The 27,824-nt window shown below is 42.2% G+C and overlaps 1 protein-coding gene across 4 annotated transcripts in view; it reads left to right on the top strand.

The window, feature by feature from the left end:
- The window catches only part of LOC311149249 (F-box-like/WD repeat-containing protein TBL1XR1), a 74,448-nt gene that overhangs the window by 42,391 nt on the left and 4,233 nt on the right, over positions 1-27,824 (top strand). For all 4 annotated transcript variants that reach the window (XM_084186340.1, XM_084186343.1, XM_084186341.1 and 1 more), the window contains 3 exons: positions 26,618-26,720; positions 26,985-27,130; positions 27,522-27,741. In XM_084186340.1, coding sequence (XP_084042466.1) covers positions 26,663-26,720; positions 26,985-27,130; positions 27,522-27,741 — 424 coding nt within the window. In that variant the 5' untranslated portion in view covers positions 26,618-26,662. The remainder of the gene's footprint in view (positions 1-26,617; positions 26,721-26,984; positions 27,131-27,521; positions 27,742-27,824) is intronic.

Genomic DNA, 27,824 nt, shown 5'->3' with positions numbered 1-27,824 from the left:
CCTAATAATTGCTCCCACAGTTGATTTCTTCAAACCAAGCTGCTTACCTATTGCAGATTCAGTCTTCCCAGCCTGGTGCAGGTCTACAATTTTTGTTTCTGGTGTCCTTTGACAGCTCTTTGGTCTTGACCATAGTGGAGTTTGGAGTGTGACTGTTTGAGGTTGTGGACAGGTGTCTTTTATACTGATAACAAGTTCAAACAGGTGCCATTAATACAGGTAACGAGTGGAGGACAGAGGAGCCTCTTAAAGAAGAAGTTACAGGTCTGTGAGAGCCAGAAATCTTACTTGTTTGTAGTTGACCAAATACTTACTTTCCACCATAATTTGCAAATAAATTCATAAAAAATCCTACAATGATTTTCTGGAATTTTTTTCCTCAATTTGTCTGTCATAGTTGATGTGTACCTATGATGAAAATTACAGGCCTCTCTCATTTTTTTAAGTGGGAGAACTTGCACAATTGGTGGCTGACTAAATCCTTTTTTCCCCACTGTATATGTGTTTTCGTGAGCAGGGGGACCTTGCGGGCACTGCAGGATTTCAGTCCTTCACGGTGTAGTGTGTTACCAATTGTTTTCTTGGTGACTATGGTCCCAGCTGCCTTGAGATCATTGACAAGATCCTCCCGTGTAGTTCTGGGCTGATTCCTCACCGTTCTCATGATCATTGCAACTCCACGAGGTGAAATCTTGCATGGAGCCCCAGGCCGAGTGAGATTGACAGTTCTTTTGTGTTTCTTCCATTTGCGAATAATCACACCAACTGTTGTCACCTTCTCACCAAGCTGCTTGGCGATGGTCTTGTAGCCCATTCCAGCCTTGTGTAGGTCTACAATCTTGTCCCTGACATCCTTGGAGAGCTCTTTGGTCTTGGCCATGGTGTAGAGTTTGGAATCTGATTGATTGATTGCTTCTGTGGACAGGTGTCTTTTATACAGGTAACAAGGTGAGATTAGGAGCACTCCCTTTAAGAGTGTGCTCCTAATCTCAGGTCGTTACCTGTATAAAAGACACCTGGGAGCCAGAAATCTTTCTGATTGAGAGGGGGTCAAATACTTATTTCCCTCATTAAAATGCAAATCAATTTATAACATTTTTGACATGCGTTTTTCTGGATTTTTTTGTTGTTATTCTGTCTCTCACTGTTAAAATAAACCTACCATTAAAATTATAGACTAATCATTTCTTTGTCAGTGGGCAAACGTACAAAATCAGCAGGGGATCAAATACTTTTTTCCCTCACTGTATAATCTTCATAAATTATATCATCGGTAGGACTGGTGGAGTTATGCAGCTAAAAAAAACATATGGAAATGTCTGCTCTACCAAAAATTATAACCAAATAATTGCAGCATTACCGCAAAAATGGAAGAGGAAAGTGGAAGGGGGAAAAAGTAAGGAACTTGTCTGTCGGCCTTGCATTAAAGAACATAATTGGTTAAAGAAAACTGTGATAAATAAAACAAGTATACCAGTTTCATTTAAGGACCAATGGATAGACAGCCGTCCCATATAGATTGCAAAATAGTTGGGAAGATATTTTTCACGTACCGATCCCATGGCATAGTGTTTATGAACTGATACGCAAAATGACGCCGGATTCAAAACTTATAATTGTTTTTCTCCATTTAAATTATTATATAAAAGTATTGCTACCAATAGAATGTTATTTATATGGGGGATACAATCTTCCCAGCTCTGCAGATTTTGCTGCGAAGAGACAGAACCATTAGATCATTTGTTTTGGTACTGTCCATTTGTAGCTTGTTTTTGGACACAGGTCCAGGAATGGCTAAAGGATTGCAATATTTACATTACATTACATTTACATTTACGTCATTTAGCAGACGCTCTTATCCAGAGCGACTTACAGTTAGTGAATACATATTTTTTTATACTGGTCCCCCGTGGGAATCGAACCCACAACCCTGGCGTTGCAAACGCCATGCTCTATCAACTGAGCTACATCCCTGCCGGCCATTCCCTCCCCTACCCTGGACGACGCTGGGCCAATTGTGCGCCGCCCATGAGTCTCCCGGTCACGGCCGGCTGCGACAGAGCCTGGATTCGAACCAGGATCTAGTGGCACAGTTAGCACTGCGATGCAGTGCCTTAGACCACTGCGCCACTCAGGAGTTTTACCTGGAGCTAACCCTGCAGATAGCATTACTGTGTGATCTGAAAAGTCATAGTCAATCGATTAATAATATAATAATACTTTTAGCAAAAATATTTATTTTCAATTTACAATCTGTAGAAACAATGAGAATAGAAAGGTTCAGAACTTTTGGAAAACATCTCAGTACAGTTGAAAAATATATGGCAAATAGAAATCCAATATGGATGGTGTTAAGAGATAGATGGGAGGTGTTGAATGGAGTTGAAGGATGGGACAACAACTAATAACAACAAGATAACTAATAATGTAAGCATACTGTGTCTATAATAAGTTAATAGGTTATAGGTTGAGAGCTTTTGTGAAAGAGTACAGTTAGAAAGATATGGCATATAGAAGCAAACCGGATGAACATCATGAAAATGATCGGAGAGGTTGAGGGTAGAGGAAGTTCAGGAGTAAAAACAAACAAAATAGAATTATTGTAAAATTGACTGTGTCCATAAAATTAGATTCGGTCTCTCACAGTTGAAGTGTACCTATGATAACAATTACAGACCTCTACATGCTTTGTAAGTAGGAAAACCTGCAAAATCGGCAGTGTATCAAATACTTGTTCTCCCCACTGTATATATATATAAAATAAAAATCCAGAAAATCACATTGTATGATTTTTAAGTAAATAATTTGCATTTTATTGCATGACATAAGTATTTGATACATCAGAAAAGCAGAACTTAATATTTGGTACAGAAACCTTTGTTTGCAATTACAGAGATCATACGTTTCCTGTAGGTCTTGACCAGGTTTGCACACACTGCAGCAGGGATTTTGGCCCACTCCTCCATACAGACCTTCTCCAGATCCTTCAGGTTTCGGGGCTGTCGCTGGGCAATACGGACTTTCAGCTCCCTCCAAAGATTTTCTATTGGGTTCAGGTCTGGAGACTGGCTAGGCCACTCCAGGACCTTGAGATGCTTCTTACGGAGCCACTCCTTAGTTGCCCTGGCTGTGTGTTTCGGGTCGTTGTCATGCTGGAAGACCCAGCCACGACCCATCTTCAATGCTCTTACTGAGGGAAGGAGGTTGTTGGCCAAGATCTCGCGATACATGGCCCCATCCATCCTCCCCTCAATACGGTGCAGTCGTCCTGTCCCCTTTGCAGAAAAGCATCCCCAAAGAATGATGTTTCCACCTCCATGCTTCACGGTTGGGATGGTGTTCTTGGGGTTGTACTCATCCTTCTTCCTCCAAACACGGCGAGTGGAGTTTAGACCAAAAAGCTCTATTTTTGTCTCATCAGACCACATGACCTTCTCCGATTCCTCCTCTGGATCATCCAGATGGTCATTGGCAAACTTCAGACGGGCCTGGACATGCGCTGGCTTGAGCAGGGGGACCTTGCGTGCGCTGCAGGATTTTAATCCATGACGGCATAGTGTGTTACTAATGGTTTTCTTTGAGACTGTGGTCCCAGCTCTCTTCAGGTCATTGACCAGGTCCTGCTGTGTAGTTCTGGGCTGATCCCTCACCTTCCTCATGATCATTGATGCCCCACGAGGTGAGATCTTGCATGGACCCCCAGACTGAGGGTAATTGACCGTCATCTTGAACTTCTTCCATTTTCTAAAAATTGCGCCAACAGCTGTTGCCTTCTCACCAAGCTGCTTGCCTATTGTCCTGTCGCCCATCCCAGCCTTGTGCAGGTCTACAATTTTATCCCTGATGTCCTTACACAGCTCTCTGGTCTTGGCCATTGTGGAGAGGTTGGGGAGTCTGTTTGATTGAGTGTGTGGACAGGTGTCTTTTATACAGGTAACGAGTTCAAACAGGTGCAGTTAATACAGGTAATGAGTGGAGAACAGGAGGGCTTCTTAAAGAAAAACTAACAGGTCTGTGAGAGCCGGAATTCTTACTGGTTGGTAGGTGATCAAATACTTATGTCATGCAATAAAATGCAAATTAATTACTTAAAAATCATACAATGTGATTTTCTGGATTTTTGTTTTAGAGTCCGTCTCTCACAGTTGAAGTGTACCTATGATAAAAATTACAGACCTCTACATGCTTTGTAAGTAGGAAAACCTGCAAAATCGGCAGTGTATCAAATACTTGTTCTCCCCACTGTATATACAGTTGAAGTCGGAAGTTTACATACACTTAGGTTGGAGTCATTAAAACTTGTTTTTCAACCACTCCACACATTTCAAGTTAACAAACTATTGTTTTGGCAAGTTGGTTAGGACATCTACTTTGTGCATGACACAAGTAAGGTGAGGGTGGGGAAGTCTTTATCAGGCAGCTACTTGGTGGATAATGGTACACCGCAGGGGAGCGTGATTAGTCCTCTGTTGTTCTCAATCGTGATCAATGATGTTTACTCTCTGGTACAGCCGGATATAGGGAGGTCGTTATTTGCAGATGATGGTGTCTTATGGAAGAGGGGAAGAAATGTGCCATACATAGTCAGGAAGGTACAAGAAGCAATTGATGAGGTAGAGCGGTGGGCACTAATGTGGGGATTCAGGTTCTCTGTAGAGAAAACTCAAACAGTGTTCTTTACCAGGAGGAAGGTGGGAGATGAGGTATGCTTGAGGTTAAATGGGAGAAACCTGGAGAGGGTGGGGGCCTTCAGATTCCTTGGGGTATACTTTGATACTAGACTGACCTGGGCAGAACACATTGAGAGAGTGGTGGGAAAATAGATTCAAAGGGAAGCGTGTTGCTCTCGTTGTCGATAAACTGTATATTGACAACCAAATGTACCACGACACAAAGACTACTCCATGGCTATTCTGAAAGTTCTAATAGAGGAGTCGAATAATGGAGCACCCAATACTAGCCATGGTAGGGATTGTAATAATAAAGAATATTTATAGTATGTATTGTATTTTATAAAAGGATAAAACGGTATTACAAGAAAAGATAACAAGCAAAATAATACATCTTCAAATACAACTAATTAGAACACGTACTCAATCAACATAGTGGAGATAAAAACATAGCGAACAGAAGACATAGAAGGCACAGTATGTGGGTAAGTGTGGATGAATTGTGATGGAAGGTGTGGTGTGCGTTTTTGTATTTGAATAAGTGTGGCGTTGAGTGAGTGAGAAAGGAAATGGTTGCATATCCCAGAACCAATGTGTGTCTGTGAGCAGGGGTTGTGAGAGAGAGCTTTCAATTTTGTGCAGATGAGGGATATACATTTTAAAATATACTATACATCTAATCTATTTTTTTATTGTCCTATCATGATGGAACGATCCCCAAACCTATATCCTAGACATTTACATTACATTTAAGTCATTTAGCAGACGCTCTTATCCAGAGCGACTTACAAATTGGTGCATTCACCCTATAGCCAGTGGGTTAACCACTTTACATATTTTTTTTTATTTTTTTTTTGGGGGGGGGTAGAAGGATTACTTCATCCTATCCCAGGTATTCCTTAAAGAGGTGGGGTTTCAAATGTCTCCGGAAGGTGGTGAGTGACTCCGCTGTCCTGGCGTCGTGAGGGAGCTTGTTCCACCATTGGGGTGCCAGAGCAGCGAACAGTTTTGACTTGGCTGAGCGGGAACTATGCTTCCGCAGAGGAAGGGGAGCCAGCAGGCCAGAGGTGGATGAACGCAATGCCCTCGTTTGGGTGTAGGGACTGATCAGAGCCTGAAGGTACGGAGGTGCCGTTCCCCTCACTGCTCCATAGGCAAGCACCATGGTCTTGTAACGGATGCGAGCTTCAACTGGAAGCCAGTGGAGTGTGCGGAGGAGGGGGGTGACGTGAGAGAACTTGGGAAGGTTGAACACCAGACGGGCTGCGGCATTCTGGATGAGTTGTAGGGGTTTAATGGCACAGGCAGGGAGCCCAGCCAACAGCGAGTTGCAGTAATCCAGACAATCCTAGACACCCACCTGAGTGACCCATACACAAAAGAGAAGTCCCCATCTGTTTTATGGACCTGCTGTGAGTTGCCTATATGCAGCCTAAACAGAAAAATAAATAAGGTCAGAGACCTACTTGAGCAGCACCGCCCCCTCAAGATTCTGAGCCTGACTGGCAGGGTTGGTCCTACAAAGCCAGAGCCCCCTGATGGGAGAGCATAATATACAAGGAAATTCTCAAAGCTGCTAATGAGAACCTTGACGACCTTGTACCTAGCCGGTGGGGATTCCGATGGGGTACCCCCACCCAGGTAGTGGCAGTGCTGGCAACACTGGCTGCAGTAACCCATGGGGAGGGGGTCACACTCGGACAATCAGAGAGGGGGCTTATTATTGTGGCCCAAGTGGCACAAAATAATCAAAGGTCTGACTGCACAGAGATGCTTGGGAAAAATGGTTACAACGGGGTACCAGAGTGTTTGTGTCTCAGGTGAAGAGGGTGGATCTGATCTCCATCACCTAGGACTTGACATCGATTAAATAGATTAATAAAATCTCACATTGTTGTCCATTTTTGCTCAATCTTGCATGCTTTCTCAAACAGCTGTAACTGTATATGCATTCGTAAATCAGGTCCTTTCTTGAGTTGGGCTCTGGGATGTAACAACCGTTGAGCATCTGATCTTATGGTTGATTGTGGAGGAAAGGGGTTGAGTGTGTTAGAGTATGTGCGTGTGTGTTTATCCCACATCTGTTGCATGGGGGTAAGGATGTTAGGTAGAATATAGGATGAACCACAATAATTGTTTGCTAAAATAATAATTGCTTGTCAAAATGTAATGTAATACAATGGCAATCCGGGTTATAGGTTAAAATCCTACGCATGAACTGCCGACATTATTACGCATATTAATCGATAATTTATGGAAAATAAGATATGCAAGATATTTGAATGGATATATATATATTGAGGTGAGAGCATTGGAAATGCTTTTGGCGGTTGACCCGCTTCTGTTTTGTGGGTGGCACTGTGTGCTGTTTTCGATGGATGGGTCCTGGCCTCGGGGGCCTAGGGATTCGGGGAAGCGGGGGTGGTATGCTGATCACTGGGATGACGGCCCAACTTGGGATGGGGAGGGGCTTTAGCGGGGGAATTAGTGGAGAACAATTGGAGGGTTACTTAGTAGCAATGCAAATATCATGGTACAGCTACAGTGGGGGAAAAAAGTATTTAGTCAGCCACCAATTGTGCAAGTTCTCCCACTTAAAAAGATGAGAGAGGCCTGTAATTTTCATCATAGGTACACGTCAACTATGACAGACAAAATGAGAGAGAAAAAAATCTAGAAAATCACATTGTAGGATTTTTTATGAATTTATTTGCAAATTATGGTGGAAAATAAGTATTTGGTCAATAACAAAAGTTTCTCAATACTTTGCTATATACCCTTTGTTGGCAATGACACAGGTCAAATGACAAAGGTCTTCACAAGGTTTTCACACACTGTTGCTGGTATTTTGGCCCATTCCTCCATGCAGATCTCCTCTAGAGCAGTGATGTTTTGGGGCTGTCGCTGGGCAACACGGACTTTCAACTCCCTCCAAAGATTTTCTATGGTGTTGAGATCTGGAGACTGGCTAGGCCACTCCAGGACCTTGAAATGCTTCTTACGAAGCCACTCCTTCGTTGCCCGGGCGGTGTGTTTGGGATCATTGTCATGCTGAAAGACCCAGCCACGTTTCATCTTCAATGCCCTTGCTGATGGAAGGAGGTTTTCACTCAAAATCTCACGATACATGGCCCCATTCATTCTTTCCTTTACACGGATCAGTCGTCCTGGTACCTTTGCAGAAAAACAGCCCCAAAGCATGATGTTTCCACCCCCATGCTTCACAGTAGGTATGGTGTTCTTTGGATGCAACTCAGCATTCTTTGTCCTCCATACACGACGAGTTGAGTTTTTACCAAAAAGTTCTATTTTGGTTTCATCTGACCATATGACATTCTCCTAATCCTCTTCTGGATCAACCAAATGCACTCTAGCAAACTTCAGACGGGCCTGGACATGTACTGGCTTAAGCAGGGGGACACGTCTGTACTGCAGGATTTGAGTCCCTGGCGGCGTAGTGTGTTACTGATGGTAGGCTTTGTTACTTTGGTCCCAGCTCTCTGCAGGTCATTCACTAGGTTCCCCCGTGTGGTTCTGGGATTTTTGCTCACCGTTCTTGTGATCATTTTGACCCCACGGGGTGAGATCTTGCGTGGAGCCCCAGATCGAGGGAGATTATCAGTGGTCTTGTATGTCTTCCATTTCCTAATAATTGCTCCCACAGTTGATTTCTTCAAACCAAGCTGCTTACCTATTGCAGATTCAGTCTTCCCAGCCTGGTGCAGGTCTACAATTTTTGTTTCTGGTGTCCTTTGACAGCTCTTTGGTCTTGACCATAGTGGAGTTTGGAGTGTGACTGTTTGAGGTTGTGGACAGGTGTCTTTTATACTGATAACAAGTTCAAACAGGTGCCATTAATACAGGTAACGAGTGGAGGACAGAGGAGCCTCTTAAAGAAGAAGTTACAGGTCTGTGAGAGCCAGAAATCTTACTTGTTTGTAGTTGACCAAATACTTACTTTCCACCATAATTTGCAAATAAATTCATAAAAAATCCTACAATGATTTTCTGGAATTTTTTTCCTCAATTTGTCTGTCATAGTTGATGTGTACCTATGATGAAAATTACAGGCCTCTCTCATTTTTTTAAGTGGGAGAACTTGCACAATTGGTGGCTGACTAAATCCTTTTTTCCCCACTGTATATGTGTTTTCGTGAGCAGGGGGACCTTGCGGGCACTGCAGGATTTCAGTCCTTCACGGTGTAGTGTGTTACCAATTGTTTTCTTGGTGACTATGGTCCCAGCTGCCTTGAGATCATTGACAAGATCCTCCCGTGTAGTTCTGGGCTGATTCCTCACCGTTCTCATGATCATTGCAACTCCACGAGGTGAAATCTTGCATGGAGCCCCAGGCCGAGTGAGATTGACAGTTCTTTTGTGTTTCTTCCATTTGCGAATAATCACACCAACTGTTGTCACCTTCTCACCAAGCTGCTTGGCGATGGTCTTGTAGCCCATTCCAGCCTTGTGTAGGTCTACAATCTTGTCCCTGACATCCTTGGAGAGCTCTTTGGTCTTGGCCATGGTGTAGAGTTTGGAATCTGATTGATTGATTGCTTCTGTGGACAGGTGTCTTTTATACAGGTAACAAGGTGAGATTAGGAGCACTCCCTTTAAGAGTGTGCTCCTAATCTCAGGTCGTTACCTGTATAAAAGACACCTGGGAGCCAGAAATCTTTCTGATTGAGAGGGGGTCAAATACTTATTTCCCTCATTAAAATGCAAATCAATTTATAACATTTTTGACATGCGTTTTTCTGGATTTTTTTGTTGTTATTCTGTCTCTCACTGTTAAAATAAACCTACCATTAAAATTATAGACTAATCATTTCTTTGTCAGTGGGCAAACGTACAAAATCAGCAGGGGATCAAATACTTTTTTCCCTCACTGTATAATCTTCATAAATTATATCATCGGTAGGACTGGTGGAGTTATGCAGCTAAAAAAAACATATGGAAATGTCTGCTCTACCAAAAATTATAACCAAATAATTGCAGCATTACCGCAAAAATGGAAGAGGAAAGTGGAAGGGGGAAAAAGTAAGGAACTTGTCTGTCGGCCTTGCATTAAAGAACATAATTGGTTAAAGAAAACTGTGATAAATAAAACAAGTATACCAGTTTCATTTAAGGACCAATGGATAGACAGCCGTCCCATATAGATTGCAAAATAGTTGGGAAGATATTTTTCACGTACCGATCCCATGGCATAGTGTTTATGAACTGATACGCAAAATGACGCCGGATTCAAAACTTATAATTGTTTTTCTCCATTTAAATTATTATATAAAAGTATTGCTACCAATAGAATGTTATTTATATGGGGGATACAATCTTCCCAGCTCTGCAGATTTTGCTGCGAAGAGACAGAACCATTAGATCATTTGTTTTGGTACTGTCCATTTGTAGCTTGTTTTTGGACACAGGTCCAGGAATGGCTAAAGGATTGCAATATTTACATTACATTACATTTACATTTACGTCATTTAGCAGACGCTCTTATCCAGAGCGACTTACAGTTAGTGAATACATATTTTTTTATACTGGTCCCCCGTGGGAATCGAACCCACAACCCTGGCGTTGCAAACGCCATGCTCTATCAACTGAGCTACATCCCTGCCGGCCATTCCCTCCCCTACCCTGGACGACGCTGGGCCAATTGTGCGCCGCCCATGAGTCTCCCGGTCACGGCCGGCTGCGACAGAGCCTGGATTCGAACCAGGATCTAGTGGCACAGTTAGCACTGCGATGCAGTGCCTTAGACCACTGCGCCACTCAGGAGTTTTACCTGGAGCTAACCCTGCAGATAGCATTACTGTGTGATCTGAAAAGTCATAGTCAATCGATTAATAATATAATAATACTTTTAGCAAAAATATTTATTTTCAATTTACAATCTGTAGAAACAATGAGAATAGAAAGGTTCAGAACTTTTGGAAAACATCTCAGTACAGTTGAAAAATATATGGCAAATAGAAATCCAATATGGATGGTGTTAAGAGATAGATGGGAGGTGTTGAATGGAGTTGAAGGATGGGACAACAACTAATAACAACAAGATAACTAATAATGTAAGCATACTGTGTCTATAATAAGTTAATAGGTTATAGGTTGAGAGCTTTTGTGAAAGAGTACAGTTAGAAAGATATGGCATATAGAAGCAAACCGGATGAACATCATGAAAATGATCGGAGAGGTTGAGGGTAGAGGAAGTTCAGGAGTAAAAACAAACAAAATAGAATTATTGTAAAATTGACTGTGTCCATAAAATTAGATTCGGTCTCTCACAGTTGAAGTGTACCTATGATAACAATTACAGACCTCTACATGCTTTGTAAGTAGGAAAACCTGCAAAATCGGCAGTGTATCAAATACTTGTTCTCCCCACTGTATATATATATAAAATAAAAATCCAGAAAATCACATTGTATGATTTTTAAGTAAATAATTTGCATTTTATTGCATGACATAAGTATTTGATACATCAGAAAAGCAGAACTTAATATTTGGTACAGAAACCTTTGTTTGCAATTACAGAGATCATACGTTTCCTGTAGGTCTTGACCAGGTTTGCACACACTGCAGCAGGGATTTTGGCCCACTCCTCCATACAGACCTTCTCCAGATCCTTCAGGTTTCGGGGCTGTCGCTGGGCAATACGGACTTTCAGCTCCCTCCAAAGATTTTCTATTGGGTTCAGGTCTGGAGACTGGCTAGGCCACTCCAGGACCTTGAGATGCTTCTTACGGAGCCACTCCTTAGTTGCCCTGGCTGTGTGTTTCGGGTCGTTGTCATGCTGGAAGACCCAGCCACGACCCATCTTCAATGCTCTTACTGAGGGAAGGAGGTTGTTGGCCAAGATCTCGCGATACATGGCCCCATCCATCCTCCCCTCAATACGGTGCAGTCGTCCTGTCCCCTTTGCAGAAAAGCATCCCCAAAGAATGATGTTTCCACCTCCATGCTTCACGGTTGGGATGGTGTTCTTGGGGTTGTACTCATCCTTCTTCCTCCAAACACGGCGAGTGGAGTTTAGACCAAAAAGCTCTATTTTTGTCTCATCAGACCACATGACCTTCTCCGATTCCTCCTCTGGATCATCCAGATGGTCATTGGCAAACTTCAGACGGGCCTGGACATGCGCTGGCTTGAGCAGGGGGACCTTGCGTGCGCTGCAGGATTTTAATCCATGACGGCATAGTGTGTTACTAATGGTTTTCTTTGAGACTGTGGTCCCAGCTCTCTTCAGGTCATTGACCAGGTCCTGCTGTGTAGTTCTGGGCTGATCCCTCACCTTCCTCATGATCATTGATGCCCCACGAGGTGAGATCTTGCATGGACCCCCAGACTGAGGGTAATTGACCGTCATCTTGAACTTCTTCCATTTTCTAAAAATTGCGCCAACAGCTGTTGCCTTCTCACCAAGCTGCTTGCCTATTGTCCTGTCGCCCATCCCAGCCTTGTGCAGGTCTACAATTTTATCCCTGATGTCCTTACACAGCTCTCTGGTCTTGGCCATTGTGGAGAGGTTGGGGAGTCTGTTTGATTGAGTGTGTGGACAGGTGTCTTTTATACAGGTAACGAGTTCAAACAGGTGCAGTTAATACAGGTAATGAGTGGAGAACAGGAGGGCTTCTTAAAGAAAAACTAACAGGTCTGTGAGAGCCGGAATTCTTACTGGTTGGTAGGTGATCAAATACTTATGTCATGCAATAAAATGCAAATTAATTACTTAAAAATCATACAATGTGATTTTCTGGATTTTTGTTTTAGAGTCCGTCTCTCACAGTTGAAGTGTACCTATGATAAAAATTACAGACCTCTACATGCTTTGTAAGTAGGAAAACCTGCAAAATCGGCAGTGTATCAAATACTTGTTCTCCCCACTGTATATACAGTTGAAGTCGGAAGTTTACATACACTTAGGTTGGAGTCATTAAAACTTGTTTTTCAACCACTCCACACATTTCAAGTTAACAAACTATTGTTTTGGCAAGTTGGTTAGGACATCTACTTTGTGCATGACACAAGTAAGGTGAGGGTGGGGAAGTCTTTATCAGGCAGCTACTTGGTGGATAATGGTACACCGCAGGGGAGCGTGATTAGTCCTCTGTTGTTCTCAATCGTGATCAATGATGTTTACTCTCTGGTACAGCCGGATATAGGGAGGTCGTTATTTGCAGATGATGGTGTCTTATGGAAGAGGGGAAGAAATGTGCCATACATAGTCAGGAAGGTACAAGAAGCAATTGATGAGGTAGAGCGGTGGGCACTAATGTGGGGATTCAGGTTCTCTGTAGAGAAAACTCAAACAGTGTTCTTTACCAGGAGGAAGGTGGGAGATGAGGTATGCTTGAGGTTAAATGGGAGAAACCTGGAGAGGGTGGGGGCCTTCAGATTCCTTGGGGTATACTTTGATACTAGACTGACCTGGGCAGAACACATTGAGAGAGTGGTGGGAAAATAGATTCAAAGGGAAGCGTGTTGCTCTCGTTGTCGATAAACTGTATATTGACAACCAAATGTACCACGACACAAAGACTACTCCATGGCTATTCTGAAAGTTCTAATAGAGGAGTCGAATAATGGAGCACCCAATACTAGCCATGGTAGGGATTGTAATAATAAAGAATATTTATAGTATGTATTGTATTTTATAAAAGGATAAAACGGTATTACAAGAAAAGATAACAAGCAAAATAATACATCTTCAAATACAACTAATTAGAACACGTACTCAATCAACATAGTGGAGATAAAAACATAGCGAACAGAAGACATAGAAGGCACAGTATGTGGGTAAGTGTGGATGAATTGTGATGGAAGGTGTGGTGTGCGTTTTTGTATTTGAATAAGTGTGGCGTTGAGTGAGTGAGAAAGGAAATGGTTGCATATCCCAGAACCAATGTGTGTCTGTGAGCAGGGGTTGTGAGAGAGAGCTTTCAATTTTGTGCAGATGAGGGATATACATTTTAAAATATACTATACATCTAATCTATTTTTTTATTGTCCTATCATGATGGAACGATCCCCAAACCTATATCCTAGACATTTACATTACATTTAAGTCATTTAGCAGACGCTCTTATCCAGAGCGACTTACAAATTGGTGCATTCACCCTATAGCCAGTGGGTTAACCACTTTACATATTTTTTTTTATTTTTTTTTTGGGGGGGGGTAGAAGGATTACTTCATCCTATCCCAGGTATTCCTTAAAGAGGTGGGGTTTCAAATGTCTCCGGAAGGTGGTGAGTGACTCCGCTGTCCTGGCGTCGTGAGGGAGCTTGTTCCACCATTGGGGTGCCAGAGCAGCGAACAGTTTTGACTTGGCTGAGCGGGAACTATGCTTCCGCAGAGGAAGGGGAGCCAGCAGGCCAGAGGTGGATGAACGCAATGCCCTCGTTTGGGTGTAGGGACTGATCAGAGCCTGAAGGTACGGAGGTGCCGTTCCCCTCACTGCTCCATAGGCAAGCACCATGGTCTTGTAACGGATGCGAGCTTCAACTGGAAGCCAGTGGAGTGTGCGGAGGAGGGGGGTGACGTGAGAGAACTTGGGAAGGTTGAACACCAGACGGGCTGCGGCATTCTGGATGAGTTGTAGGGGTTTAATGGCACAGGCAGGGAGCCCAGCCAACAGCGAGTTGCAGTAATCCAGACAATCCTAGACACCCACCTGAGTGACCCATACACAAAAGAGAAGTCCCCATCTGTTTTATGGACCTGCTGTGAGTTGCCTATATGCAGCCTAAACAGAAAAATAAATAAGGTCAGAGACCTACTTGAGCAGCACCGCCCCCTCAAGATTCTGAGCCTGACTGGCAGGGTTGGTCCTACAAAGCCAGAGCCCCCTGATGGGAGAGCATAATATACAAGGAAATTCTCAAAGCTGCTAATGAGAACCTTGACGACCTTGTACCTAGCCGGTGGGGATTCCGATGGGGTACCCCCACCCAGGTAGTGGCAGTGCTGGCAACACTGGCTGCAGTAACCCATGGGGAGGGGGTCACACTCGGACAATCAGAGAGGGGGCTTATTATTGTGGCCCAAGTGGCACAAAATAATCAAAGGTCTGACTGCACAGAGATGCTTGGGAAAAATGGTTACAACGGGGTACCAGAGTGTTTGTGTCTCAGGTGAAGAGGGTGGATCTGATCTCCATCACCTAGGACTTGACATCGATTAAATAGATTAATAAAATCTCACATTGTTGTCCATTTTTGCTCAATCTTGCATGCTTTCTCAAACAGCTGTAACTGTATATGCATTCGTAAATCAGGTCCTTTCTTGAGTTGGGCTCTGGGATGTAACAACCGTTGAGCATCTGATCTTATGGTTGATTGTGGAGGAAAGGGGTTGAGTGTGTTAGAGTATGTGCGTGTGTGTTTATCCCACATCTGTTGCATGGGGGTAAGGATGTTAGGTAGAATATAGGATGAACCACAATAATTGTTTGCTAAAATAATAATTGCTTGTCAAAATGTAATGTAATACAATGGCAATCCGGGTTATAGGTTAAAATCCTACGCATGAACTGCCGACATTATTACGCATATTAATCGATAATTTATGGAAAATAAGATATGCAAGATATTTGAATGGATATATATATATTGAGGTGAGAGCATTGGAAATGCTTTTGGCGGTTGACCCGCTTCTGTTTTGTGGGTGGCACTGTGTGCTGTTTTCGATGGATGGGTCCTGGCCTCGGGGGCCTAGGGATTCGGGGAAGCGGGGGTGGTATGCTGATCACTGGGATGACGGCCCAACTTGGGATGGGGAGGGGCTTTAGCGGGGGAATTAGTGGAGAACAATTGGAGGGTTACTTAGTAGCAATGCAAATATCATGGTACAGCTACAGTGGGGGAAAAAAGTATTTAGTCAGCCACCAATTGTGCAAGTTCTCCCACTTAAAAAGATGAGAGAGGCCTGTAATTTTCATCATAGGTACACGTCAACTATGACAGACAAAATGAGAGAGAAAAAAATCTAGAAAATCACATTGTAGGATTTTTTATGAATTTATTTGCAAATTATGGTGGAAAATAAGTATTTGGTCAATAACAAAAGTTTCTCAATACTTTGCTATATACCCTTTGTTGGCAATGACACAGGTCAAATGACAAAGGTCTTCACAAGGTTTTCACACACTGTTGCTGGTATTTTGGCCCATTCCTCCATGCAGATCTCCTCTAGAGCAGTGATGTTTTGGGGCTGTCGCTGGGCAACACGGACTTTCAACTCCCTCCAAAGATTTTCTATGGGGTTGAGATCTGGAGACTGGCTAGGCCACTCCAGGACCTTGAAATACTTCTTACGAAGCCACTCCTTCGTTGCCCGGGCGGTGTGTTTGGGATCATTGTCATGCTGAAAGACCCAGCCACGTTTCATCTTCAATGCCCTTGCTGATGGAAGGAGGTTTTCACTCAAAATCTCACGATACATGGCCACATTCATTCTTTCCTTTAAACGGATCAGTCGTCCTGGTCCCTTTGAAGAAAAACAGCCCCAAAGCATGATGGGGGTGCAACTCAGCATTCTTTGTCCTCCAAACACGACGAGTTGAGTTTTTACCAAAAAGTTATATTTTGGTTTCATCTGACCATATGACATTCTCCCAATCCTCTTCTGGATCAACCAAATGCACTCTAGCAAACTTCAGACGGGCCTGGACATGTACTGGCTTAAGCAGGGGGACACGTCTGCACTGCAGGATTTGAGTCCCTGGCGGCGTAGTGTGTTACTGATGGTAGGCTTTGTTACTTTGGTCCCAGCTCTCTGCAGGTCATTCACTAGGTCCCCCCGTGTGGTTCTGGGATTTTTGCTCACCGTTCTTGTGATCATTTTGACCCCACGGGGTGAGATCTTGCGTGGAGCCCCAGATCGAGGGAGATTATCAGTGGTCTTGTATGTCTTCCATTTCCTAATAATTGCTCCCACAGTTGATTTCTTCAAACCAAGCTGCTTACCTATTGCAGATTCAGTCTTCCCAGCCTGGTGCAGGTCTACAATTTTGTTTCTGGTGTCCTTTGACAGCTATTTGGTCTTGGCCATAGTGGAGTTTGGAGTGTGACTGTTTGAGGTTGTGGACAGGTGTCTTTTATACTGATAACAAGTTCAAACAGGTGCCATTAATACAGGTAACGAGTGGAGGACAGAGGAGCCTCTTAAAGAAGAAGTTACAGGTCTGTGAGAGCCAGAAATCTTGCTTGTTTGTAGGTGACCAAATACTTATTTTCCACCATAATTTGCAAATAAATTCATAAAAAATCCTACAATGTGATTTTCTGGATTTTTTTCTCTCAATTTGTCTGTCATAGTTGACGTGTACCTATGATGAAAATTACAGGCCTCTCATCTTTTTAAGTGGGAGAACTTGCACAATTGGTGGCTGACTAAATAATTTTTTCCCCCACTGTATATGGACAGTCAATCGCTATGGTATTTTTTATTGGTAAATTTACAAACAGATATAATGATAAATAGATTTGAAACTTGTATCCCATTATGGTATGTGGTGAAATAAGTATAGCCAGTTATAATTGTAATGGCTTAGCAGATAATAACAAAAGAAGAACAATATTTACATGGCTCCAAGAGAAGGAATATAATATCTATTGTTTACAGGAAACTCATTCAACAATTGAAGTTGTGTGGAAAAATGAATGGGGGGGGGGGGGGCAAAATATACTTCTCCCATGGGCAAAGAAACTCAAAAGGGGTGATGATATTAATTAACAGAAATTTCAATCCGAATGTGCAAATTGTCCAAACAGATCCGCAAGGTAGATGGATTATTTTAAGTATGTTATTGGACCATAAACCGATATGGCTCATTAACCTTTACGGACCAAATACTGATGATCCACACTTTTTTGACAATATATATAATACATTATCAACTCTGCAAGCAATTCAAGACTCTATTATTATGGTGGGAGATTATAATACGGTTTTAAATAGCTCAATGGACCGTAAAGGAAATCACACTACAAACAATCACCCTCATGCTCTTAAGGAAATCGCGAATGTCATGGATACATTAGAATGGCACCAAAAGTTTAAAAAGTGTTGATAGGAGACAGAATGCGGTCGGACCATCATATAATTGGCATATACATTACTCTTACTGAATTTCCACGTGGGCGAGGATATTGGATATTTAATCAAAGCCTATTGGATGATAACTAGTTTTTAACTAGGACAGAGGAATTTATAACAGATTTTTTCCCGACATAACATAGGTACAGCAAATCCCCTTATTGTATGGGACACCTTTAATTGTGCCTTTAGAGGCCATGCAATTCAGTACTCATCTCGAAACAAAAGCAATTTAGGTCAAGAGTCCACACTAACAAAGGAAATAGAAGGTCTAACAGAACAGATAGTTTTTTATTGCTAACATAGAGGCTCAGAATAAATTAGAGGAAAAACAAAAAGAAATGGAGAGACTTATTCAAGAAAGATCAAGTGTAATATATTATAAAAAATAATGCAAAATGGATGGAATATGGGGAAAAATGCACAAAATTATTTTTTAATCTTCAACATAGGAATGCTACCAAAAATAATTTATTGATACTGGTTACAAATGACGGAGTCACCCATAATTCACCAAATTTTATTTTGAAGGAGGAAACAAAGCACTTTAAGCATATGTTTTCGTTTCAGTCGCCTCCATGTCCTCTATCTGAAGCAAATTATGGAGATGGTTTTTCTATTGATAATGTAAAATTAACAGCCATACAGAAAGACTCATGTGAAGGTGAAATTATAGAGGAGGAACTTCTGGATGCAATTAAAGACTTTAAGTCCGGGAAAACTTCATGGTTGGATGGCATACCAGTCGAGGTATACCAAACCTTGTTTGATATACTCAGAGGACCGTTATTAGCATGTTTTAACCACTCCTATGTAAATGGTAGATTATAAGACACTCAAGAAGAAGTTCTGATTTCATTATTACTGAAACAGGATAGAAGTGGAAAATATAAAGATCCAGTCCATTAAAAAAAATAGAGGCCCCTTACACTTCAGTGTTGTGATGCAAAAATTCTAGCAAAAATGTATTTTTTTTTACATGGGCGATACATTGGAGATAATATAAGGAAACAATAGAACACTATGGAAAATCTGGGAAACCAGGCCTACTATTCATAGCAGACTTCGAAAAGGCATTTGATAAAGTACGACTGAGGTTTATATATAAATGCCTGGAGCATTTCAATTATGGACAATCTCTTATAAATTAGGTTAAAATCATGTATAGTAACCCTAGGTGTACAATAGTAAATAATGGCTTTTTCTCAGAAAGTTTTAAAACTGTCAAGAGGAGTGAAACAAGGTTGTCCACTAACGGCATATCTATTTATTATTGCCATCAAGATGTTAGCTATTAAAATCAGATCCAACAATAATATCAAGGGATTACAAATCCAGGGCTTAAAAACAAAGGTGTCATTGTACGCTGATGATTCATGTTTTCTTTTAAATCCACAACTTGAATCCCTCCTCATAGAGGATCTAGATACATTTTCTAACCTCTCTGGATTACAACCAAATTCTGATAAATGTACTATATTACGTATTGGATCACTTAAAAATACAATTTTTACATTACTATGTAGTTTACCATTCAAATGGTCTGATGGTGATGTGGATATACTCGGAATACATATCCCAAATGAAATAAATGATCTCACTCCAATACATTTTTATAGAAAGTTAGCAAAAATAGATAAGATCTTGTTACCATGGAAAGGTAAATACCTGTCAATTTGTGGAAAAATCACCCTGATTAACTCTTTAGTATTATCCCCGTTTACCTATTTGCTTATGGTCTTGCCTACACCTAGCAAACAGTTTTTTAAATTATATGAGAAAAAAAGATTCCATTTTATTTGGAACGGCAAGCCAGACAAAATTAAACGGGCCTATTTATATAATTAATATGAATTCGGAGGACAGAAATTATTAGATATTAAAGCATTAGACCTATCACTAAAAGCTTCAGTCATACAAAAGTTGTACTTAAATCCGAACTGGTTCTCTAGCAAATTAGTAACATTGTCTCACCCAATGTTCAAGAATGGCCTTTTCCCCTTTATTCAGATTACAACCTCTCACTTTCAGTTATTTGAAAAGGAAATAATCTCCCAAATATCACTATTTCTAAAAGAAGCCATAGAAAGTTGGTTACAATTTCAATTTAATCCTCCAGAAACGACAGAACAAATAATGCAACAAATATTGTGGTTAAACTCAAATATACTAATTGATAAAAACACTTTTTTTTTTGACAAAATGTTTAAAAAAGGTATAATCTTCGTAAATGATATTATCGGTAGGACTGGTGTAGTTATGTCGCACATGCAGCTAACAAAAACATATGGAAATGTCTGCTCTACCCAAAATTACAACCAAATAATTGCAGCATTACCGCAAAGATGGAAAAGGAAAGTGGAAGGGGGAAAAAGTAAGGTACTTGTCTATCGGCCTTGCATTAAAGAATATAATTGGTTAAAGAAAATTGTGATAAATAAAAAATGTATACCAGTTTCATTTAAGGACCAAAGGATTGACAGCTGTCCCATATAGATTGCAAAATAGTTGGGAAAATATTTTTGACGTACCGATTCCATGGCACAGTGTTTATGAATTGATACGCAAAACGACGCCGGAATTTTTCAATTTAAATTATTGCTTCCAATAGAATGTTATTCATATGGGGGATACAATCTTCCCAGCTCTGCAGATTTTGCTGCGAAGAGACAGAATCATTAGATCATTTGTTTTGGTACTGTCCATTTGTTTTTGGACACAGGTCAAGGAATGGCTAAAGGATTGCAATATTTACCTGGAGCTAACCCTGCAGATAGCACTACTGGGTGATCTGAAAATTCATAGTCAAACGATCAATAATATAATAATACTTTTAGCAAAAATGTTTATTTTCAATTCACGATCTGTAGAAACAATGTGTAAAACATCACAGTACAGTTGAAAGATATATGGCAAATAGAAATCCAATATGCATGGTGTTGAGAGATAGATGGGAGGTGTTGAATGGAGCTGAAGGATGGGACTAATAACAACAACATAACTAATGTAAAGCATACTGTGTCCATAATAAGTATATAGGTTATAGGTTGAGAGCTTTTGTGAGAGAGCACAGTTAGAAAAATATGGCATATACAGTGGGGGAAAAAAAGTATTTAGTCAGCCACCAATTGTGCAAGTTCTCCCACTTAAAAAGATGAGAGAGGCCTGTAATTTTCATCATAGGTACACGTCAACTATGACAGACAAATTGAGATTTTTTTTCTCCAGAAAATCACATTGTAGGATTTTTAATGAATTTATTTGCAAATTATGGTGGAAAATAAGTATTTGGTCACCTACAAACAAGCAAGATTTCTGGCTCTCACAGACCTGTAACTTCTTCTTTAAGAGGCTCCTCTGTCCTCCACTCGTTACCTGTATTAATGGCACCTGTTTGAACTTGTTATCAGTATAAAAGACACCTGTCCACAACCTCAAACAGTCACACTCCAAACTCCACTATGGCCAAGACCAAAGAGCTGTCAAAGGACACCAGAAACTAAATTGTAGACCTGCACCAGGCTGGGAAGACTGAATCTGCAATAGGTAAGCAGCTTGGTTTGAAGAAATCAACTGTGGGAGCAATTATTAGGAAATGGAAGACATACAAGACCACTGATAATCTCCCTTGATCTGGGGCTCCACGCAAGATCTCACCCCGTGGGGTCAAAATGATCACAAGAACGGTGAGCAAAAATCCCAGAACCACACGGGGGGACCTAGTGAATGACCTGCAGAGAGCTGGGACCAAAGTAACAAAGCCTACCATCAGTAACACACTACGCCGCCAGGGACTCAAATCCTGCAGTGCAAGACGTGTCCCCCTGCTTAAGCCAGTACATGTCCAGGCCCGTCTGAAGTTTGCTAGAGTGCATTTGGATGATCCAGAAGAGGATTGGGAGAATGTCATATGGTCAGATGAAACCAAAATATAACTTTTTGGTAAAAACTCAACTCGTCGTGTTTGGAGGACAAAGAATGCTGAGTTGCATCCAAAGAACACCATACCTACTGTGAAGCATGGGGGTGGAAACATCATGCTTTGGGGCTGTTTTTCTGCAAAGGGACCAGGACGACTGATCCGTGTAAAGGAAAGAATGAATGGGGCCATGTATCGTGAGATTTTGAGTGAAAACCTCCTTCCATCAGCAAGGGCATTGAAGATGAAACGTGGCTGGGTCTTTCAGCATGACAATGATCCCAAACACACCGCCCGGGCAACGAAGGAGTGGCTTCGTAAGAAGCATTTCAAGGTCCTGGAGTGGCCTAGCCAGTCTCCAGATCTCAACCCCATAGAAAATCTTTGGATGGAGTTGAAAGTCCGTGTTGCCCAGCGACAACCCCAAAACATCACTGCTATAGAGGAGATCTGCATGGAGGAATGGGCCAAAATACCAGCAACAGTGTGTGAAAACCTTGTGAAGACTTACAGAAAACGTTTGACCTGTGTCATTGCCAACAAAGGGTATATAACAAAGTATTGAGAAACTTTTGTTATTGACCAAATACTTATTTTCCACCATAATTTGCAAATAAATTCATTAAAAATCCTACAATGTGATTTTCTTGAAAATGTTTTCTCATTTTGTCTGTCATAGTTGACGTGTACCTATGATGAAAATTACAGGCCTCTCTCATCTTTTTAAGTGGGAGAACTTGCACAATTGGTGGCTGACTAAATACTTTTTTTCCCCCACTGTATGTATGTATGTATGTGTATGTATATACATTTTATATATATATATATATATATATTAGCAAGACACACCCAATAAAGGACTGGTTTTGCAGGTGGTGACCACAGACCACTTCTCAGTTCCTATGCTTCCTGGCTGATGTTTTGGTCACTTTTGAATGCTGCCGGTGCTTTCACTCTAGTGGTAGCATGAGACGGAGTCTACAACCCACACAAGTGGCTCAGGTAGTGCAGCTCATCCAGGATGGCACATCAATGCGAGCTGTGGCAAGAAGGTTTGCTGTGTCTGTCAGCGTAGTGTCCAGAGCATGGAGGCGCTACCAGGAGACAGGCCAGTACATCAGGAGACGTGGAGGAGGCCGTAGGAGGGCAACAACCCAGCAGCAGGACTGCTACCTCTGCCTTTGTGCAAGGAGGAGCAGGAGGAGCACTGCCAGAGCCCTGCAAAATGACCTCCAGCAGGCCACAAATGTGCATGTGTCTGCTCAAACGGTCAGAAACAGACTCCATGAGGGTGGTATGAGGGCCCGACGTCCACAGGTGGGGGTTGTGCTTACAGCCCAACACCGTGCAGGACGTTTGGCATTTGCCAGAGAACACCAAGATTGGCAAATTCGCCACTGGCGCCCTGTGGTCTTCACAGATGAAAGCAGGTTCACACTGAGCACGTGACAGACGTGACAGAGTCTGGAGACGCCGTGGAAAACGTTCTGCTGCCTTCAACATCCTCCAGCATGACCGGTTTGGCGGTGGGTCAGTCATGGTGTGGGGTGGCATTTCTTTGGGGGGGCCGCACAGCCCTCCATGTGCTCGCCAGAGGTAGCCTGACTGCCATTAGGTACCGAGATTAGATCCTCAGACCCCTTGTGAGACCATATGCTGGTGCGGTTGGCCCTGGGTTCCTCCTAATGCAAGACAATGCTAGACCTCATGTGGCTGGAGTGTGTCAGCAGTTCCTGCAAGAGGAAGGCATTGATGCTATGGACTGGCCCGCCCGTTCCCCAGACCTGAATCCAATTGAGCACATCTGGGACATCATGTCTCGCTCCATCCACCAACGCCACGTTGCACCACAGATTGTCCAGGAGTTGGCGGATGCTTTAGTCCAGGTCTGGGAGGAGATCCCTCAGGAGACCATCCGCCACCTCATCAGGAGCATGCCCAGGCGTTGTAGGGAGGTCATACAGGCACGTGGAGGCCACACACACTACTGAGCCTCATTTTGACTTGTTTTAAGGACATTACATCAAAGTTGGATCAGCCTGTAGTGTGGTTTTCCACTTTAATTTTGAGGGTGACTCCAAATCCAGACCTCCATGGGTTGATAAATTAGATTTCCATTGATAATTTTTGTGTGATTTTGTTGTCAGCACATTCAACTATGTAAAGAAAAAAGTATTTAATAAGATTATTTAATTCATTCAGATCTAGGATGTGTTATTTTAGTGTTCCCTTTATTTTTGTTGAGCAGTGTGTGTGTGTATGTGTGTATATATATATATATATATATATTTGCGAAAAAAAACAAAGAAAAAAAAACAACGTGACTCCTGAGAGCGAAGATGTGAAGTGCTCCATCTCTACAGCTGTGCGCTCTCACTCTCTCAAAATAGACCAAAACCAAATCACTTAGATATTGCGATGAAAAGGGAATAAACTACATCTCTAGTGGTGTGTTCAAGCATAAAAGCAGCTGACAAAATTGCAAACAAACCACATCCTATGACAGTTTTTGTCAAGAATTGTTTATCTATCCTATAGGCCTACACTTCTCTAAAGAGAATTAATGATGGTCGACAAAGCAGTAAAACTTCATCAATAATACTATCTTCAGTAGCTAGGACTACTAAGATTGCACCTCCCCTGTAGAGTTCTGTTATGGTTATGCAATGTTTTGACATGGAAATGAGAATGTGCTCCAGTATTCTAATGGCAATATGCCTCTCTTCAGATCTTGATGTATCTTTGGGTGAATGTGCATGTCTGGCTGGCAGAGACTGCTCCTTAATTGGGATTGCTCTGCACATAACATAGCCTAGTTACAGAAAGTGGCCCATATTATAATCATAAGGATCCTTTAGGTTTGTGTTTTGTACTCGATCTAGAAATGCATTTTGGCTATGCATTGATTCATTATTTCAGATGTGTATATAAAATACTCTTGTGAAACACCAGCAGCACAGGTCCTGCAGTGGTTTCTCCAGAGAGAGGGATGTTTGTGCTCCTGTTCTAGATCCCTCTGTTGAATGAATGAACCCAGTTGAGAGTAGCAGACAGACTGTCCATGCTGTGGTCATGCTTGCTTGGTTGTCACTTTTTTGATTCTACAAGGTCCCTGTTCTGCTCTGAGTCAGACCTGGCTGAGATAAACACCACTGCTGCAGTGTTTTCCATAAGCGCCGGCTGTCGGCTAGATAGCCGATAAGACTCATTGTCAGCTGGCTACTTTTTCCACTTCATTAAATCAAACTAGGCTTATTTTCATTTACAAGTTTCAATTTGCTAGTCAGAAAAGTTAATACAGCCTTCTCCTGCTAGAATGACCTATATGCATCTTCTAGTGATCTATTGATACAACAGGCGCCTGTCAGTCACAAAGTGAGTGATGACGGGGACACAGTGCTAGTTTGTCAGTCTGCTGTCTGTCCCGCCTCTAGGCTCCTGTGTTATTTTTGTGCCCTCTGGTTGGCTGCAGTCAAATGTCTTTTTACGGAGGAGGGAGAGCATGATGCTTCTTCATCATCTCCTGTGAGTTAATTTCCATCTCCCATGTAATGTAAGTGGTAACGTTGAGTTTAAATCCACTTAATTATTGTTTTGTGGCACATTAATGTATTTTCTTTTGTGTGTTTCATAGGCCTATTATAGCCAGCCACGGAGTCGGGGCGCATAGGCTATTTATTGTGCTTTGATTGACAACCAAACAGCTTTGACTAATTTTTAAAAGGCATCGAACTGACTGAATAAAGTCAATCTCCTATATCCCTTTGCTATTCATAAATCATACAACATAGTTGTATGTCCATGGTATCGCATTGGGACAAGTAAACCAACGATCTTGTTTGTGTTTTCCTAGGATTCGAAGCCCATGTTGAGACTTGCCAGTGACCGCTAGTGACTCGTCAGTGTAGCCTAGTAATAGGTTGTTCGTGAACAAACTGTTATTTTTTAAAATAACTTTTAGGTGAACGGATCTGAATCGCATCAGTGAGGGAGCTGTTCATTTGGCTCCCTGGTAGGCCACTACTGCATTTTGGCGATTATCTGCAAAACTTCAATTAATAGCCCAGGCATTTATTTGCTTAAATCACTGAACACAACAGGTGCTTATTAGAGACAGGCTTCTATTTGAGCCAGGTGTCTATTTCCTTAATGCACACAGCTGAAACTGCGTCTATTTCCTTAATGCACACAGCTTTTGCTCATTTCCATAGTTAATTGTTTAATTCCAGCATTCACTTCCAGCATTTTAATCATTTTCTTCATTTCCTACACTGTGTTATCATTTACACACCATGTCACGTTTCTTTTGTCTTAGTATGCCTCTATAGAAAAAAAAATCTAAATACTTTTCCTTGACAAAATACTTATTCTATTTTTTCTATCTGGCTGGCTACTCCATGCACTTACGGAAAACACTGCTGCTGTAATTGATGGAGCACAGCACAGCCCAGAGCAGCAGCTCAGCTCTGGAAAGAGAATCCCCTTCCCTTCCCTTCCCTTCCCCACTTACACACATTCAGTCAAAAGTAGAGCGGCTGAGATTCTGTTTAAAGCAACAGCGCCACTGCAGTGGGATGGTGAGAATGGGCACTGCACCTTGTTATTGGCAATGGTGGAGAGACACACTAGCAGTGCTGCTGCTCCTGTCCACAGTTTGCCCCCAGCAGCAGGTTGCTGTGCACACCATGATCCTGACCCCTGACTGAGAACCCTGCCTGCTGCCCTAGTGGGAACTTGTGTGTGCAGCAGTGTGGAATGATTTTTGCACACAGACAAAATGTGTTAGTGCATCTCCTGGGAGGAAGTTTCCACTCTCCAGCCCTGGCTTCAGTTTTTACTTAGCAGCACTGTGTTGTGTGAGTGGTGTAAATGTTCTGCACTGGGTTCTGATAAAACAACTGTCTCACCTCCTCCTCCCTTTCCTTGCAGGCCTGTGTCCTGATTGCTGACCTCATGGTGTAACCAGGTGTAAAGATGAGCATAAGCAGTGATGAGGTCAACTTTCTTGTGTACAGATATCTACAGGAGTCAGGTATGCTCCAACGCTCAAACCACATGTCCATTCACATTCTGTAAACACTGGCAACAGACAGCTGTTGAAACAATGTTCCGTATATTCTCCTACTCATGTAATGTTCTAGTGCTATTAAAGGGTGCCTAGAAAATGTGCACTACGATAACAACCACAGAGCTATTTGAAATGTGCCAATTCCAGAGGCACCAAAGGGAGGGATCTGCTCAGTGTAATGTGCTGCGTAGTGCCTACTGACATGCTGCTCATGCTTGCCCCCTACAGGATTTTCCCACTCAGCCTTCACATTTGGCATAGAGAGCCACATCAGCCAGTCCAACATCAATGGAGCCCTGGTGCCCCCTGCTGCCCTCATCTCCATCATACAGAAGGGCCTGCAGTACGTGGAGGCCGAAGTCAGCATTAATGAGGTGAGCTCATCTCCTCATTCACACAACTCATTATCACAGCATCTCATCATCTCAGCCGACTATCAGGGAATCTGTGGACTTAATTACCGCAAGCCTGGTATACTGTCATCAAATGCAGAAATCAGCATTGGTTTGATCACAAATCAGAAAGGATATGTATGCAGTGCTAGGTTTCTGCTCTTCAGTTATTATGCAGTTATTAACCAATTTAGCTTTATAATGCATTGCATTATTGTATTTTAATAGATGGTTCTAAGATGATATATTTTTTATTTTTTTATTATTATTATTATTTAATTTGATTGGTGATTTTAGCCTACCATTGCTTATAGCTACAGTAGTTATTTAGCAGTTTGAATTTGAGTCTAACCAGCTGGTCTGGTGTCCCCAGGACGGCACGCTGTTTGACGGACGGCCGATCGAGTCCCTGTCGCTCATTGACGCGGTAATGCCGGACGTGGTGCAGACGCGGCAGCAGGCCTACCGAGACAAGCTAGCCCAGCAGCATGCGGCCCAGGCCCCCCCGGCCAACACCACCAACATGACGGCCAACGCCAAGAACGGAGAGAACACGGCCAACGGCGAGGAGAACGGAGCGCATGCCTTAGCTAGTGAGTCTCAGTCCACGGCCCTGGCTTTAGCGTTTATTAACTATAACACAGAGGGAGAGGAGGGAAAAATGTATTTGTCACAT

This window comes from Coregonus lavaretus (genome assembly GCF_964263955.1).
Source record: "Coregonus lavaretus genome assembly, chromosome: 21".
Taxonomy (NCBI): Eukaryota; Metazoa; Chordata; class Actinopteri; order Salmoniformes; family Salmonidae; genus Coregonus; species Coregonus lavaretus.
The sequence above is the reverse complement of the archived record's forward strand: the minus strand, read 5'-3'. Positions and strand labels throughout refer to the sequence as shown.